This window comes from Haliaeetus leucocephalus, unplaced genomic scaffold, assembly GCF_000737465.1.
Source record: "Haliaeetus leucocephalus isolate CR32 unplaced genomic scaffold, Haliaeetus_leucocephalus-4.0 Scaffold656, whole genome shotgun sequence".
NCBI classification, from domain to species: domain Eukaryota; kingdom Metazoa; phylum Chordata; class Aves; order Accipitriformes; family Accipitridae; genus Haliaeetus; species Haliaeetus leucocephalus.
In genome coordinates, this window is record NW_010973092.1 from 7,274,984 (window position 1) to 7,293,084 (window position 18,101).

The 18,101-nt window shown below is 46.2% G+C and overlaps 1 protein-coding gene across 1 annotated transcript in view; it reads right to left on the reverse strand.

The window, feature by feature from the left end:
• Nucleotides 1-2,173: 2,173 nt before the first annotated feature.
• The window catches only part of GLRA1 (glycine receptor, alpha 1), a 37,654-nt gene continuing 21,726 nt past the window's right edge, over nucleotides 2,174-18,101 (reverse strand). Inside the window, exons 4-9 of the mRNA XM_010578961.1 lie at nucleotides 12,407-12,630; nucleotides 9,347-9,429; nucleotides 8,539-8,676; nucleotides 7,809-8,023; nucleotides 6,983-7,129; nucleotides 2,174-2,464 (exon numbers count right to left, since the gene is read on the reverse strand). Of these exons, the coding sequence (XP_010577263.1) occupies nucleotides 2,174-2,464; nucleotides 6,983-7,129; nucleotides 7,809-8,023; nucleotides 8,539-8,676; nucleotides 9,347-9,429; nucleotides 12,407-12,630 (1,098 nt within the window). The remainder of the gene's footprint in view (nucleotides 2,465-6,982; nucleotides 7,130-7,808; nucleotides 8,024-8,538; nucleotides 8,677-9,346; nucleotides 9,430-12,406; nucleotides 12,631-18,101) is intronic.

An 18,101-nucleotide genomic window follows, 5' to 3' on the forward strand; every position in this document is an offset into this window, starting at 1 on the left:
ACACTAGGAAATATTGCCGTTTGCCCTAGTCCACACAGTGCCCACCATCTTTTTTTCTTTTTTCTCCTTTTTTTCCCCTTGTTGTTCTTATCCTCGGTTTCTTTCTTTCCTTTTTTTTTTTTTTTTCCCCTCTTTAAATAAAGTGTATTTAGTGCTGGTGAAAGGTGCTGAGTTGGCAGCCTCAGAGATGGGTGTCCCTCTACCCAGCCCAGGAGAGCCCTGGTATTTTCTCTGGGCTCTCTCCTCTTGGCACCAACCCTGTGCTAGGAGGGCTCGCAGGTCCCCGTGCTCCCCCACCCTCTCCCATAGCTGCCTCTTGCTGCGCTGGTTGGGACTCCCACCTCCCACCCTAGGCTTGGGTGCTGCTGAACTGGGCCAGACTGGACCTGACAGTGCCAGAGGGTACTTTGCTGTGAGCTCTTCCAGCTGCCGTGGAGGATGCAGCTTCTGCAAGTGGGAGCCTGTCTGTTCCCAGAGCAAGCATCAGAGCTGCAGCCCAGGTCAGCTGTGGTCCAGTCCTGAGCAGGAGACTGGGGAGAGGAGGGAGAGTGGAAGCACCCCTTAGGTGCCACTTGTCTCTCTGCCTTCGTTTAGTGCCTAATCCAGACCTGAGCCCAAGTGCTTCAGTGCAGGCTGATTGTCTCTTCCTTCATGCTCTCTTTTACCCGCCTCACTAAAGTGCAAACGAACACACCTGAATCACCCCGGGTGCTGCAGCCTGGCTCGTGCCCAGGGTCCCAGAGAGGCAAGTGGGGCATCAAGCCCTTGACTTGCCCATGTCAGCCTTGAGCCAGGCTTTCAAATAACACCCTGAAGGCATTTGGTGTGTCCCCCCCCACCCCAAACGCCCATGCCAGCCTGTGCTACCACTTGGCCAAAGGGAAACCCCTTTGCTCACCCATTCCCACCTCCCTCCCCCCGCTTCCCTATCCCCCCCCCCAAACTGTGCTGGCCTTGCCCAGGACTCTGCTGGGCAGCAGAGAGGGGCAAAGCAGCCTGCTCCATCTTCCCATCCATGTTAAAGCTAAATGCAGCACCAAAATAGATACAAAAATAGAATTTTGGGTCCATTGACCCAGCTTTGCTATTAATATTACTGCTATGTAATGTTTGAAAATAAAAATCACTCTCTCTGTACACACTTTTCCCCCAGCCCCCCTTACTGACAGTATTGCCATTTGCCCGGTCCTGTTGCGACAAGGCATGAATATGCCTGTTTTCACTATATTTTAAATATAAGTTCTGCTTTAACTCATCCAACGCTTCCATCCCCCCATTGTAAACAAACATGGCAGAAAGGGGCTTGGAAAAAAAAAAAGGGCTGTTTTAAAAATCCTTCATCATTTCTAGTGTTCTGAATAGTATTTCTGACTCCTGGGACTTGAATCCTGCCAGGTCATTTAAAAGGACAGAAGGTACCTGTGATTTCTGATGAAGGCCCTGATGTCCTTCTCGGGTTTCCCATTGGATGCTCTCTGATGGGGATGAGAGAGATAATGTATTTGCTTTCCTCTATCCAAAAGTCACAAAGTGTTTGATCAGCAAACCCGTGACTAAAAAAAGTAAATATATAAAATAAACAACAACCCGCAGCCTCTTTCTTAAGTTTCCCCGTCTATCCAGTTTCCAAAGTGCAAAACCTAGAGAAGCATAGAATGATTTTCTTGGGTTTTCTTTTTCCTTTTGTTAGGGCTTTTTTACCCCACGTGCTTGACTGGTATGGCCTTTCTATAGCAAAAGTCAGATAAAGCGTAATTGCAGTCATTTCTGCACATGGAATTATGAATCATTCCAGTGACTTGAGAATCTAAGCTGTTAATAGGCTAAAAAAAGGATTTTTTTTGTTTATCTTTTTTCTTGATTGTTTTCTTTTTGCATTATAATTAAGCATGAATATATATTAATATATTACACTGATTGGATTGCAGCTGGAGCAATCCAAACCTTCCTATGCTGTAAAACTAGCCCCACCTTGCACTCCCCAGATCAAGAGGTTGGTTTTTTTCTCCTCCCTGTGCCGGTTATCCTCAGTTCACACTATTAAAAGTCCCTCCCAGCCCCCCTCCCCCCTTTTTTTAGTAGATATTGCCACATTCTTAAATTCATGCATTGCTGCATTGCTATTGCACATATATAAAGGATTGCTCACTCCCTCCCAGCTGCTCCCCTTCCCTCACTGGTTGTGCACATCCTCTCTGCGGACGATCTTGTAGATGATCCAGTAGAAAATGTTGAAGATGAGGAACGCCATGGGGAAGCCGATGCGTGAGATCTTGTCGATCTTCTTGGCTCGCTGAATGAACAGCTTTCGCATCTCCTCGGGGGAGCGGGACGGCGGGGGAACCGGGTTGGCTGTGTTGTTGTTGTTGGCGCCCTTGACGGAGATGCCATCCTTGGCTTGTAGGCAAGCTGGTCCCATCCCGTAGGCAGTGAAGTTGAACCTGCCTTCACCAGCTTCATCCTCCTGAAACAGATTCAGCATGGGACTCTACTTAAAATGAGATATAGACAGTGCACCCTCGCTATAAGGCTCTCCACTGCCACCTTCCTGCTCTGCAAGGGGGAGATGCCTCCGTCGTGCCCCGAGCTCGGTGCCCTTGGACAAACCCTCTGCTCTTAGGAGATCAGCCTTATAGAGGGGTGCCAGCTGCGTGATGCACAGATGCAAATCAGGGGATCCAAGCACCCCGTGGAGAACAGGACTGACTTCCACCCCACTGGGGTCTTTGACATGCTTGAAGGGCTTATGGTATTGCTTTCATTTTTCAATTGCATCCCCTGTTTTGCTTCTGCCTCTCCCTCCCCCCGCTCCTATCGGCACCTTCTTTGCTTTGCCTGTGCTGTATCAGCTTGCCCAGAAGGAGTGGGCTCCATGTAACTCCCGTAGTCGAAGCCGCGGCGTGAGACTTCCTACAGAGTTACATGGATGCGCAGGCGCCGAGACCTGTCCAGAAAAAGACCTCTGCAGGCTGCGTGCAACCAGCCCTCCACTCGCCTGCCCACGGGACCCCCTGAGCCCCACAGCCACCCCCCACAAGCCATCTTCCAGGTGAGGAACAGAAGGGCCCTTCTGTGCGTCAACAATAAGACGTGGCTGCTTGGGCTAAGCCCAACTATCGAGCAAGAAAAAGAATTTCTTTTCCAGTCTAAAGGCAAATGCGATTGCTGGTTTTGTGGTGGAGGCCTTGCAGGCTTCTCAGTATGATTTAGCCCTATTTTATCGAACACGGGAACGTAATCACAGGGGAAACCAAGTTTGGCCAAAGTAACACAACCAGTGAGCTGCAGAGGCAGGGTGAGAACCCCAAGTCTCTTGACTACAGGTCACCGAGGCTAATTGTTCGACCAATGGCACTAATTATCTGTCACAGAGGCTGATCCACGCTGTGTCCCCCAACACGGACCTACCGGCCCCCTCCCTCGTAACCCGCCTGCCCTGCTGCCCCTTCCTCTCTCCTTTGCAGAGTGTCTTTTCTGGATGGCCCCGGTATCGAGTGGGTAGCTGCGTGGGATGGAGGCACTGTGCTGGGGGTCTGGGGCAGAGAAGCAGAAAGGAGAGCACGCTGGCATATCTGAGCAAAGCGAAACAACCCAAATAAAATCAAACCTTCTTTGTTTTGGGTTTTTTGGGGGGGAGGGTGGCAAGCTGGTGAGTTGTATGACCTACCAGCAGGCTTATTTGTTTCAGAGTCCTGGCTGAGACAATTTTGCAGGCCTTTGGATAATTCTTCCCTGCCCTGGTTGTGTCCCCTTGGTGTATCTCTGGTCCCCGGCATCTGAAACTTGACAACCTTTAAACATCTTTGACTCCTAACAATGCCTCTGTGAGGGGGCAGTGCACTGGCTGGGGAAACTGAGGCACCAAAAATTAGGACCCAGCTGCTCTTGGGGCTGAGTGACTCCATATGCTGAACATCTAGTAAGTCACTTTGTGAGCTGGGAGTCAAGTATCACAGAAACTCTTCTCTTGGGTCCCTTGGAGAGATTTTTTTTCCAGTTAAAAGGCTGATTTTCTGATGATAAGCGATGCAGGCATTCTCCTTTTTAGGTGGCCAGAACCTGCACTGTGGATGAGGCACTGGCAGTGAGGGTGGATGGGGACCTGGAGGGGTATGGGCTGCAGGGGCCACTTCTGACCTTCCCACTGCCCAGCAGTCAGCAGATGCCTCCAGCCATGCTGCCGGCAGATGGCACGGGGCGACGAGGTAGCCCCGGGCTGTGCCGGGGGCTGTGCCTGCCTGGCAGCGGGCACCAGCATCCCATGGCTCTGAGGCACCTGGGAGAGTTTTGCAAAGGTCCTTCTCATCCCTAACTTGTCCCCCTTTCCTTAACTGGGCTCCTTTGTGCAGCTGATAATGTGTGCGTGGGCTGCAAAGGCCTGGCCTTCTGAGATGCTCAGAGCTTATAGACCTTCTCATCACGTCTGTATTATGGAGGGTCAGGTAAAATTGCCTCTGCTTTTCTCTGACTGCACAAACAGATATGCACTGACACATGTCTGGTTTAGCCTAAATCACTTAATTCCCTAAGTTACCGAATTTCTTTCTCTTCTCATTCCTGAGGGGCCATTGGCTGTTTTCTGCGGCTGATTTGTTTTGTGTGAGTGCCATACCTAGGACAGAGCAGCTAATGGTGCCTTTTTCAAGGTGCCATATCAAAGGAGAAAGGCAAAGACATCACCAGCCACCCTGGGCTCGCCCCCTTGGGCTGGGTCTCCAAATACACTCCAACTGGGTCTGATGATGGTGTCACGTTAACCAGACTGGTCCATACCTCAAAGGGACAGCAAGTCTCCCTAGCCACCACAGTCCCTACATCTCCCCATGCCAGGACCTATCTGCCCCAGTAAACACAGACAGCATAATGGGTTCAGAGAGAGCTGTCTAGTCGATTTTCCAGAGAGAAAGTGGTAAGAGCTGGCTCAGAAATGGAAAGGGCCAATTGCAACCCGATAACAGATATTTATTGATTCCATTTTTATTTTTTAGAGGAAAGACTCTTAATGATGAGAATAAGCTAGCACCTTGCATCTAACTCTGAGGAAAGTAAGAAGGAGATTTGTCTGGATTCACTTGTGTTAATGCCAGACCATGGCACATTGTCCAGCGCATCGAGCTGTGAAGAATGGCTAGTAGATTTTGATTTGGGCAGACCTAATAAATGTGGGCATGGCCTGCTCCTCTCCCCAGCTGCCTCCACCAGCATGGACCACTGCAACATCCTGCTTGTTTTTACCCTGGCATGTCATACCTAAACCAGGCAGAGCTACCCAGACGAGTCAGGACACTGGGACAGAGCAATTAGTTCTTTGGCAGCTGCACTAACTCATTTGCATATTTGCAGTCAGCTCCTAGTTTTCTGATGAGCCTGCAAACCTTGTTCATTTTGCTTTTGCAAGTGTTTTTGTTTATGCTTTGTTCCAATTAAATTGCTGTGAGATTGGGCAGGGATTGTAATAGCAGCCTTGTGTTCAATGGAACATCTCTGGCAAATATCTTTTAAACTCATCTGTGTATTAGTGGCTTTTTTTCTCTTATTGTTTTATCAACAGAATGATCTGCATACAACAGCACGGATCCAGAGACAGGATGTCTGAATCTAGATGAAGAGATAAAAGCACTATGAGGCACCCATGTTGGGTAGTTTTAGCTTTGGCTCTATTAAGCAGGCTGCATCTTCTGGACCAAAACTGCCTCAGCTGATTTTGAGATGGCAGGGTCTTGCTCTGGCCAGACAAAATCAGTGGGTGCTAATGGTCTCATCCGTTACTTCTTTTCCCTTGCATTTGTCCAACTTTTCATCCCTGCTCCTGACTGGGCTGGGGACAAGTGAATAATTATCTCCTGTTTTGCAGATAGGACAACTGAAGCAGAGAGAGGCAAATCTACAAAGAGATGGGGATTCCTGCTCCTTAGCCCCCACTGCCTCCTGGAATGGTGGCAGTTCTCCAGGCACACACTGTGAACTGCTGTAGGACAGATTAGACCCTGGGAAAGAATTTTAATGCCTGGGACAGTGAAGCAATGGAATAGGGGGGTCTCTGGATGAGATGGATCACGGAGGGCTCTTTAAAATAAAGGGTAGGCAAATACCTATGAGGAATATTTTAAGCAGACCCTGGTGGTGTCCTAGGGGCTCTCTTGAGATTGCCATCAGCAAAATTGTCTTTTTTTTTTCTTAGAAAATTTAATCTGTTTTTAATGCTAGCTTGAAAGCAGCCTCTCAGGCCTGGTGCCGAAAATTTGATACCGCCTACTTGATTCTACTAGTTAATTAAAGACAATTTTTAAGTGCCTTTGGTCCTGTGATCACGGACACCTTTATGTTTCTAATGCATCCTGTGAGATGAAATCTTTGCTGTGGTACCTCAGCCTAAAAGCTAGTAGAGTCCAGGCTGCAGGAGATGCATGTCTATGTGATGCATGCATGCTTGGCTTGGTGTCAGTCACGGTGAGTAAGCATGGAGCAAGGCTGAGGCTGAGAATAATGCTCTTTCCTTCCGAGAGGAATTTGCAGTCAGTCTGAGAAGCAGATGCTTTTGAACGCGGAGATGACAGAGACAAAAGAGGTGTCACTTACCTCCGGGCTAATGTAGGCTGTCTTGTTGGGGGATACTGTTCTCTGATAGACATCCCTCACACCTCCCTGCCTGCTGCCCCCCCCAGCCCTTGCTGTGTCTTCTGAAGAGGAGAACTCAGACCAGAACATGGCTGTGTGAAAATTGTTCTGTTGAGAAAAACCCTTTTGGCTTAGACCACGTGGCTAGCTAACAAAAACCAGCTTGCTAGATGCCTGGGGTCAGCAGACTGTTAGAAGAGACACAACTCATTGAGGTAGCCCTGCTTTTTGATGTGTGACCCTCCTTAACCTCTGACCATATACTGAGGACTCCTCCAGGGGCTAGTGGCTCGGTTCAGTTGACCATGTAGTGATGTTCTGCTGGGACAGATTCCAGCCATGTCCTTCATGCTTTATGTATTACCTTATGGTGCCTCCTCTTCCTTCTGAACCTGAGCAGCTCTTTGTGCTGCCGAGACACAAAGTTGACGGCAGCGTACTCTAGAAGTGCGGAGAACACAAACAGCAAGCACACGGCCATCCAGATGTCTATGGCCTTCACGTAGGACACCTAGGAGTCAGAGAGAGAGAGACTGAGTTGGGGTGGCTTCTTCACTCACGTGCCTTTTTTCTTGCTATTTTACATGTTACTCCCAAGGTCTTTGGAAGGAGTTGATCAAGCCATGATAAGGCTGACATCTGCTCTTGGATACTGAAATCTAGCTCATTTAACATGAATGTATTATCAGGCCACTGAAAGTGCTCCTGGACTCTAAAGTAGCAATAATTCCACAGTTTTTAATTTATCCAGGTCTTGATTGTGATGGTTCATATGCAAGGAAAATAGTAATCCAATCTGATCATACCAGAAGGCCTTCATAACAGGGACATTCAGTACTATTATAAAAGTATGATGGTCATGTGAGTCAAAAGCTAGAATGTAGAGTGCATACCCATGTGTGGTTGTTGCAGGGGTTTGTAAGGTACAGAGCTCCTGGCTACTAAGATCTGTGGTGGATCTTGGGGTGAGCGCTGAATCTTAGGGGAAGTTTTACTGCTAGTCATAGCAACTCTGAAAATTTTTGCAGAAAGGGACTGGAATTTGTTCTGCTTGCTCTTAAACTGGAATAGGGCAATGGCAGCAGAATGCCTCTTGTGTTGAGCAGGAGGATCTACGTGGTGACTTATTTATGTGCTGCCCCCAGAAAGTTCACATTTTGCCCCTCTGCGAAGATAAACGTTATCCCTACCTTGGGCAGTGATGCTCGGGAACCAGAGCTCTGTGTGGTCATAGTGAGCACTGTGGTGATCCCCAGGCCAACACGAGCAGGTGCAGCATCCATATTGATCCAGAAGGAGATCCAGGACAGAATGACAATAAGGAGGCTGGGGATGTACATCTGGATCAAGTAGTAGCCCATCTGCCGCTCCAGATGGAAACGAGCTTCTATACAGGTGAACTTGCCTGAGGAAGACGGGAGATACATGGAAGATTACTGGTAAGGCACGGTGAGCCTCCTGTTTTCGGCTATTGTCTGGGGACTTTCCTTGCATTGCCTAGAACCAGAGTCTTGTTAGAGAAGGAAAATAACAGCTGTTGCCCAGTTCTGAAATATGAATGTGCAACCAGAAAGCTCTTGGCAGTATGTCCTTTGTCACTTAAATTTCACCTGCTCCCTTGCATCAGTGATAAAAAGATGTTGGGAGAGGAGGTCCAGACCAAACACCCTTGAACTGATGCAGGTGTTACTGTGGACAAGAGGGTTCCACACATTTGTGTCTATTGACTTTTTATTGCCTATATATGTGTATATTTACTGGTAACATATCTATGTGTATTTATATGTAAGTTGTCCCTAGCTGTGTAGGACAAGGTGTGTATCACCAGAGTGCCATCACACAGAGCAAGAGACTCTGGCAAATGCACAGTCCTGAATTCCTCTCTAATGAACCCAGCAGCTAAGGGTAAACAGCACTGACCTGTGTTGTAGTGCTTTGTGCAGTATCTCAAGTCTTTTTCTTCTTTGAGGATAAACTGAGGCAATGTCAGCCCGTCAGCAACTTGCACAGCTCCTTTTTCTTGCCACTCAAATATGAGATCATTCATTGTGTAGCCAACTGTTGAGAAGAGGGGAGAAATACAGTGTGAAACATATGAAATACTGATCTGGAAAGGGACAGATTTGTAGAAGAGAGCTATGCTTGGAAGCAGGGACTTATCCTGCCCTTCCTTGGCAATGCTGTAATGAATGGGATTTGGGTTGAGGGAGAATTGCTTATGCATAAGGTAAAAGCTAGGGTAATGACCTGCACAGGAGCTGTGATGGTGTGCAATGAATTGTCTGTAATAAATCACAATTTTTCTTGAATTTGGCTTGTCGAGCTGTTTGCTATTTTTTCAAACTCGACCTCTTTCTCTGAATGGAGTTGTTCATCCCCTTTCCCTCCTTTGAGACAAGCAACAGGTACAAGGGGCAAATGTTCATCCAGAGAGAAAAAAATCCCATTTGCAACTGAAAGCATTTTCATCTTTCTCCTCCAAAGTGAAAGGCCAATGTAAATACAAGCAAGCCAGGGCTTCCCTCGTGGGATGTTTTAAGGTTTGACTTCGCTAGGAAATGTCATGTGTACTGAATGAATAGAAAATCCTGAGCAAGTGGTTCTTGAGCAAGTCTCCAGTGAAGGCTGAACTGGCAATAGGTTGCAGCTGGGGAGGGAGATGGCAGGGGAGAGGGAGAGGGAAAACACATTGTCTCCTCTCCAAAATGGAGATGTGCGCAGGACTCACAGCTTTCTAACTGCATGATGCACGTCTGTACGTCCATGGGGAAGTTCTTCAGGTCCATGGGGCAGGCCAGAGTCAGCGTGATCCTGAGGAGAGAAGACAGCACAGGGGAATGCCAAACACTTTGTGGTACTGATGAGGGGGTGAACCCTCTCGGACATCCAGTGTTGCAAACAGGCTGATACCTTGCCCGAGACATACTGGTGTGCTGGGGGGAATGACCGATCATTCACTTCTTCCCTGCCTGTGTTTTCACATGTGGTGTTGGAAAGCATCAGAAACACCGAGCATTTGGATCTGTGATATAATTCCCAGCAGAGCTGCCTGCTGCAGATGGCATTTCATTGCAATGTTGTTTTGGACTGTGCAGAACAAAGAGCTCCCACACCAAACAGTTTTGCTGCTTCAGTCTTCATTTCTTGCCTCAGGTTCACAGCAGTCTGGATTAGCAGCAAGCCCAAACCCATTCTCTGGACCCCCCAGATGCATTCCTAGAGACTGGGACTGTTTGAAAATCTTTGAACAGGACATTTCTGTGTCAGAAAAAAAATGAATTTTGGTCAAGATTACACATTGCTGTGGGGGAAAAAAAGAGACTTTGTTGGGATTTTCTGCAGGGAAAATGCTCAGTGGTAAGTCAGTATGAACCTCTGCACCTTCCTGAATTCCTGATGTGACCCCTGAGACCTCTACTTTTGTCTCTCAAGCTCCATTTTCCCCTAGGTGCAGGCTGCATTTTCTGTGGTATATTGCTGTGCTGCCCTATACCATGATCTATGCTCAAAATGTTTGTTTGGTTCAACAAGCTGATATTAAATGATTTGATTCAGATAGCTAGACTTGTGTTATTTGGTTTGATAATGCTGAAAATGCTGTTCCCTGAAGTGTTTAGATTTTTCAGTTTTTTTCTTTGATGGAGAAATACCAGAATTTCCTGGGGGACAGGAACTGGATTTTTCTATCATCAGACTTAGAAGAAACTTAGCAAGAGGGAAAGATACTTTAACCTAAATCCTTATGTTAGAAGAAATTCTCTGCTTGAGTTTAGAGGCATGTTGTGACAGAAAGTGTGACAGTAGAAAGAATCAACCTGTTCAAGTTTCCTCTTTATGAAAGCAACTGCTTTTTCTGTATTTAAACAAACACCTTACTAGAAGAGGGTCACCACTAGCCTTTGCCCACTTTGTTTTTCTCATCACATCTCTGGCAGGGAACTCCATCTCTGATCAATCAGAGAGATAAGCCTTCAAATACATCTTCAGAGAAGCCCCTTGAGAAGAATTTGCTGTAAATATCTGCCAGCTATGGAACAGGGGTGACTGTGGCTACAACTAACTAGGTTATGAGATGCTGAGCACATGCTGGACAAATGTGTGCTGAGAAGGGATCAGAGATTGAAATCCTCAAGGGTGATTTTTGGGTGAGCCCAGTGCTGAGCATCCTCAGTCTTGGGTCCATGGGACAAAGTCCACCTTCTTGTAAATGCCTTGACTAAAGTTTGACTGTTGCAAATAGTAGTAGCAAAGTGTCAGTTAGGAAATGGCAGAGGACTTTAGATGGAAACTTTTTTTTTAAAAGGGAAAGATTATTTCTCCTTTTGGAAACTCTTTGTGTTTGCCTTCTGCTCTTCCACCATGAATGTCCCTTTTTTTTTTTGCTTGTTTTCACAGAAAATCATACTTTAAAAGGAACCTATATTTTCATTTGGAGATGAGGAAGATAGGAAAGTTCTTTTTTTAAAACAAGAACTGAACTGTTTTCAAGTTTTTGCCTTGAAAACAGTGATCAGCTCAGCCACATTGCTCCATGTCCCCTGCTGAGTCTTTGCTCTGTTTTGCAGAGCAACTCCAGGGCTGGGGTGACCCAGTATTCCCCCTCTGTGCTCCTACAAACCCACCTGGAACAGGACTCTGTGACATGCTCACTGCCAAGTTGCTGGTGGCAGTTTTACTACCTGCCTGTGTTTAGAAATTAAGAAATGTGAGGTTTCCACATTCAGCCAACAGGCATGGCAATTCTTTTACTGTCTTGGCCAGCAGGGAGCTGGTCTTTGGGCTGGAACTACCTTGATGTTTGATGGAGGCTGTCTACATGGCAGCATTAAGCTGTTTATTTTCCATTTTACAGCTCTGTGCTGCTTTTTCTTCCCCATGACTGCCACTTGGAGCTGCAGAGTGAGATGGAATGTGTGTACCTTAGGCAAATTTACATTATACATGAGGTGAAAAAGTCTTTAAGATAGAGTTAAACTTTCCCTCTTTAGGCTCATGAAGTTTGATCTTAGTTTCATTGGTTTAAAATAAAGAGTGGATGGGGTTGGAAGTGAAGTGAAGGTGGGGACTGGATTAATTTCCTGTGGGAAATTCAGTGCAATTAGTTCAGCTTCACTGATGGATTCTTGGATCTAGTGATAAAGGGGTAAATGGGAAGAGTAATGTGAGACAAAGCCATGGAGCTCTACTTAGCATTTTCCCTAATTTTTTTGTCAGGAGATGCTGCTGCTTTCAAAGCATAGTTTTCATGGACATCTGCTAGTGTTAATGTAGTACAGCTGGTTTTAGACTTGTGCTAGTATAATATCTCACGTAATTTTACATTAGGGATGTTAAGGAATCTACTAGTGAGGAACAGAAGTCCTTGGACTGAGGAAGGTAGAGATGAGTTATTGGTCAGGGAACAAGGGTGTGTTTCAATTTTCAATGATTTTTGTGTGAAGGAATCTGCCCCAGAAAGAGGATGAAGTGCTGACACAGGCTGCCCACAGAGGTCATGGGATCTCCATCCATGGGGTATTTCAATTTGACCAGACAAAGCCACAGCTGACCTGATCTGTTGTTGTTAATCATCAGGACAAGGTTGCATGGGAGACCTCCAGATGTCCCTTCCCTCCACATGGCTATGACACTGCTAATTTTATGATCTCCCCCTTTAAAAAAACCCCTTAATTTCTTTTATCCAACAGCATGCTCAAAGTTTTCACTTTCTCGTTTTAGGCTTGAATAGTGAGAGTTTAGCTCTGCCCTCCCCCACATTGGTGGAGCTCTTCCCATTGAGTCACCTCACCTGATGCTGTAGAGGACATTGCCATTTCTGGAGATCCTCAGAAGCTTGTTGTCTGTGGTAATCTCATGGAAATGGGCCCCTTTCTCATTAGCGAAGAACAAGTCAGGCTTCCAGATGGAGTCCAGCATAGAGGGGTCCAGGTCCAGGGAGTCATCAGGGTATTCGTTGTACGCCAGCCGTGGGTCATTCCATTGCTGTCGCAGGAAGATGTTCACCCTGTAATCCTGCCCGGTGTAAGTAGGGAGCAGAGAAATGCAGTTAGTGCTCAAAGCAGGCTGAAAGTGCTGAGAATGGGGGAGCATGTACTAAAATCATTCTCAAAACCAAACCATGTCTAGGGCTACATTCCCAAGCTATGGCAAGCCTTTTTGGAATTATTTCTCAAGGAGCTGTTGTTAATTTTCAGCTTTGTAGAATAGCTATCTCATAGCATGAGAAGCTGCCTATCCTTGCATCCTTCCATCACAGCAATTGTCAGCTGCGTGTGAAGTGTCAAGACCTCTAGTCTGAACCCCGGTGCTGGAGAAGCGATGTTCAGTTGCGGAGGTCGTAGGGGCTGGTGTTAGCAAGACGACTGTTGCAGAGGATTAAGGGGGAAAGGAGTCTGAAGCCAACTTGCTTTCAGTGTTGAACCATCCCATATTGTGACTATGGTTCCTCCAGACTTGTGAAAAGAAAAGGCACAGTGAGACAGGCAGTCCATGGAGGGATATTCCCCATGTGTCCACTAATATAAGGGTAACTCAGGTGAACTGATGGAAGCAGCTGCCCTTGGTGAGCGTATGCGAACATGAGAGGGATGTGCGTGAAGTCTGCTTTCCTAATCTTAAGTGAGTGTTCTGGGTTCCCCTCTCTAATGTCAAAATGCCATAAGTGCTACAGATTTTAGAAGATGGCCATCTTCTTTAATTGAAGCTAGTCCCCCAGCACTACACAAAATGATATCTGCCTCGTAACTGTGTGTCTTACAGCTCCCTTGAGTTCCCCAGGCCAAGGCTGGCTGCTGAGGTCAAGCTCAGACACTCTCCTGGACAATTAAAGGCAGTTTCTGGTCTCCCTGTCTGACCAATAGCTTCCTCGGGTGATCTACATGCCCCTTTTCTGCTGACTTTCACATAAGAAAGTGAGCCAACAAATTGAAATGGGGAGAGGATGTGGCAGCTATCAGGAGAGGGATAAAAGCTCCTTGTCCATAAATTAATTGACATTTTCTAAGTATAGAGGCAGACTGCATCTGAAGAGCAGCATATAATAAACCAATTTCACTGCCCTGGCCCAAACTAATAGTTGCTATCATGATTAAGGGTTTCTTTGGTGCCTTTCTAATACTAATGTACTTTGAAGACTTTTATTAAGAGACAGTTAACAGAGGATGTCTGACATGCTTGCTGGTATCTAATACCTGCTGCAGGCACTAGGACCTTTCTTTCAGGGACACCATTTGGCACCTCTGAGGGGATCTCCCGGACTCTGCCATCAGGTCTGTTCTTTCCATCTGGAGAACACAAAGCTCTAGAGTTGAAGGGTGCATGTGGAGGAGAGTCTTTCTGATGTTGCTGCCTCAAGTTCTTGCTTGACCACGAACCTACAGCCTCTTGTCTGGGAGGACATGACTCTTGTGAAGTCCAGTCACACTGGAGGCTTTGGACAGGATTCTGTCTTGGGTGCTTTGTGGTTTTGGATGGGGCAGTTCATAGCCAAGTCCATGGTCTAGAATCTGCTTGAAGCCACTTAGTGCCATCTGCGTCGTCAGACCACAGAGGCTGCTAATGACATTAATGATAGTGACAACAGCAAATGGACCAAGGACTTGATGCTAAAAGGAACAGACTTCTGAACATGAAAAAGAGTTGCAACACTCTCTCCTTCTGCTGATACTCCGAATGCCACCTTCACAAGACCTAGTGGGTCCCTCTGACTTAATTATTCACCTCTGTCGACCCTGTGTAATGTGTCTTGAGAAAATGTGAATAGCTGTGGACAGCTAGGAACCAGGGTCTTAGCTCAGGACTAGCCAATCACGCAAACCTGAAAAAGGAGAGCAGCCCTGAATCTCCGCTTCCCATGGCACGCACCAGCTCCCTGAACAACTTGTATACTTTCAGTTCTCCCTTTTCTGCGTGTAAAGATCTGCAGCCATTGCAGTCAGGGGAAATCAATGTCACTGACCTAATAGGTAGACAGTAAAAGGTTGTTTTGCTTATTCAGCTACAAATAAGCTGGATGCTAGCAGGTCAGCTCCAGTTGGGGGCTTATGTCATGTACAACACGAATTAAACTCATGTTTGGAAGAAACTTCAGTGGTAGCTGCCCAGAAGTGTTCTCAGCCTGATGGAGTGTTGGAAGGGGGGGGGGAAATGGAGCCAATCTCCCTACAACAGCCTGTGTTGCTGTGGATAAGCTTTTTTGCTGGAGCAAATTCACTACTTCAGCTGCAAAACTTGCCAAAAGGAAAGGGTGAGAAGAGACGTGTAGCGTGGTCTACATTACCACCACAGCAGGCATAAGAGGCCATAGACAGAATGACTGCCATAGTCTTCGTCACCATGATGAGGGATTGTAATCATGTGCTTGTGGGCCAAATGAAAATTAACTTCTCACAGTAGATGGCTGTGAGAAGGCCCCTCCTAACTCATCTCCAGAGACCAAGTGTCCTGTACTCATGTCCTACATGGGAACAGTCTAGGGCCATGCTGTGAATGTGTGGTGTGAGAGACTGCACTGCCTGCGTCCAGGGGATGTTCAGCAGTGTGCTGAGTAACTCTGGTGCGTGCTACTCCTTGTGCTCCTCCTTTGGAGGCAAGTGTTTGCAGTGGATATTTTTTGTTTTGGAATATGGACAACTGAGAATTTATGTTGTGATATAAAAAAGGTAAGGGCAAAGAAATAGATTACATGCACTGAATGCAATTCTCTGGGTTTGCCATTTTATGGCATTAGTATTTTACTTATGTGTGTGTGTTTGTGTTTATGAAGATCTTCCTTCTCAGTGGGTTTATTCTGCGGTCCTGGCCTGGCCACTGAGAAGGGTTGTTTCCTCCGAGATGCCTTTCCCCTCATGACGGACAGCTACATTGCACTGTAGTATTGAAGGTGCTGAGCAGCCTTTTAGATTTGTTGTGTCCAGGCTTATTTGAACATAAATATAAAAACAAGCACTGTGACTGCAAACTGGACGTAACACTGCCTGAGGAGCTAGCACAAGGCATGGAGAGCAAATGGGGTGTATCTGTAGCTGTGACATAGACTAAGATAAGGGTTACAGTATTCTGTACCAGCTAAAAGATCCTATGTGTTGAAAGCTTTGCACCCAGGCATTGCAGTCAAGCTGAGAGATGATGAGTCAAACAACACTCATTCATCGGTTACTTGGAGATATGCAGTGTTTCACCTGGATGCCGTTGTATGAGATCTTAATTATCATCACTAAGAAGCCCAAAGTTATTCCTAAACGATGGGCAGAATGGACCAATTTCTGATACGAACTTTCAAGCAAAAAAAAAAAAAAAAAAAGGTTTTACTGGGGCTGCAAACTCAGCAAAAAAAATCTCTTTCTCCATATCCTTCTTATCACTTGAGTTCTTCATTTGTGTGCCAATCACATCCAGGCATTGATTATCTTGTGCAGCCTGCTCCTCTGGCTGGCCTGGGAGAAGAGAGCGGCAACTCTGTGTTGTGAAGGCATTCAGGAGCTTTGCAATTTGGCACAAAGGCATTTTACTCCCAAGGGTGAAATGACACAGGGCAGGAAGAAAATAACTGAAGTGATCAAACTAGTTCAATTTGATAATGCTGGAATGAAATTCTGCTTAGTGACCTCTCAAGGAGCCAAGGAAACGGAAGATCATTCGAGACCTTTCCTTCCCAAGATACCGCAGTCTTAGCACCTGATGACAAGTGAGCTGATGAAAGCAACGGCAGGCTGGAGGTAGTGCTGTGAACAAGGGATGGAGACTCTCAGAAAACTCAGTTGGTTTCAGATCCTTACTCAGGGGTTCTGTCAGACCAGCCTCTGCACTGAACAGTTTTGGTGAGAGACTTCACTTTGATAAATTTACATTTTGCTGATGGAAAAAACAGGGTAGAGACTGACCTCCCTCAGGAGGTGATTCTGTTATGCCACCTGGACAGCAAAGCACAAGGGGCTTTATTAGCATTGAGTTCATTCTCTAGGAAGGGAATGAACAAACATTTTTAAGGCTACTTGCCCTGCAAAGGAGCAAAACAACAAACCGATTGCAAAAAAATAAACACACCTGGAGCAGACCTTGGAAGGGTTAATAAGGGACCTCGTTACCCTGCCACAGCTGTAGCCAAGTAACCAATTTGAAGCCTGGTGTGAAAACCACAGCTGGGCTAAGGGGAGGAGGTGTTGTGAGTAGCAGTTGTGATGGAGGTGCTACTGAGGAGGAGGTCTGTTGTTTGAGGAAGGTAGGTGTGTGGTGAGGGGTAGGAGCAGTACCCTGGTGCTTAATAGCTGTGAGTTTTTTGTGCTGGAACCTGAAGCAGAAAGTTTTTCTGGGTTTCCCTCCAAAAAGAGGGGGAATTATATCTCCTGGGCTAAGGATGGAGCTGCTGGGGGGTGGGCTGTAGCTAAATTTCAAGTTTACTAGTGAGGTCTTGTTCTTCAGCTTGTGGGGGATTTTTTGTGTCCTTGTATTTGAGTTGCATGGTCTCATTTCATGTTTTTGGGTTTTTTTTGGCGTTTGTTTGTTTGTTTTGGGTTTTTTGTTTTGTGGGTTTTTTTGTTGTTGTTGTTTTTGTCTTTGCACTGAATGGAGAAGAAAAAAAAAACCAACAAATTCCAACCACATAGATAGCCAAAACACTGCAGGTATGATGTTGAAACTGCAGCAGACTGTGAGATGTTGTGAAAACCTTTTCATTTTGTGTTGTGTGACTTGTTATATGCTTATCATCTCTGTGGGACTGATGGTTGGTTTTAAGAATGACTGACTGCAGAAAATTGAGCTCAAAACCTTTGCTACAGGCTTTGTGGGTTGATACTTAGTCTTTTGCAGACCTTGGGGTGAGTGGGCCCAGTATTAAATGTGTGACCCACACGCTTCATCAGTCATATTTGCTATCTGCTGCACTGTGGCTTGTGAGGCTGGAGTGAATTGCTTAGTCTGTTTTGAGGATGGTTTGTTATCTCACTGGAAATATCTTATACAGATATCTCTGAACAAGTATTTAACATTTGGACAGTTGCAGCCTCCAGCTTCTCCTGTCCTTAGGTGATGCTGGGAGACCAATTGTGGCTGTGTTGCAGCTGGCTGGAAGGTCGCATTTGGTTTGATCATTTCAGATGGGATAACTATGGTATGAAAGCAGCAAAAAGAAATTCTCATATATATGCTGTGTCTAGGGGAGCCTGTGCTGGCTGTCTTGTGGCTTGCTTTCTCTTGTGCTCTCTTGTTTCCTATGTGTGGGTCCTTTTTAAAATGTGAGACTGGGAGGGGTCATCTTGAGCATTGAATCCAGCTCCTAGCACCTCTAGGTGATAATATAAAAAAATTCCTCCTTCTCTATGTGCCTTCACTGTATATAAAATGCTCCCAACTGCCTAAGCCAGTGAGAGAGCCATAAAACTGCAGCTTCCACTAGAAGAGAGATCAAGGGCATTGCTTAATTCCAAGTTTGTTGTTGTAGCAGGAGATTTGTTAGATAAAATGCTCAGATAATCCTACCAGTT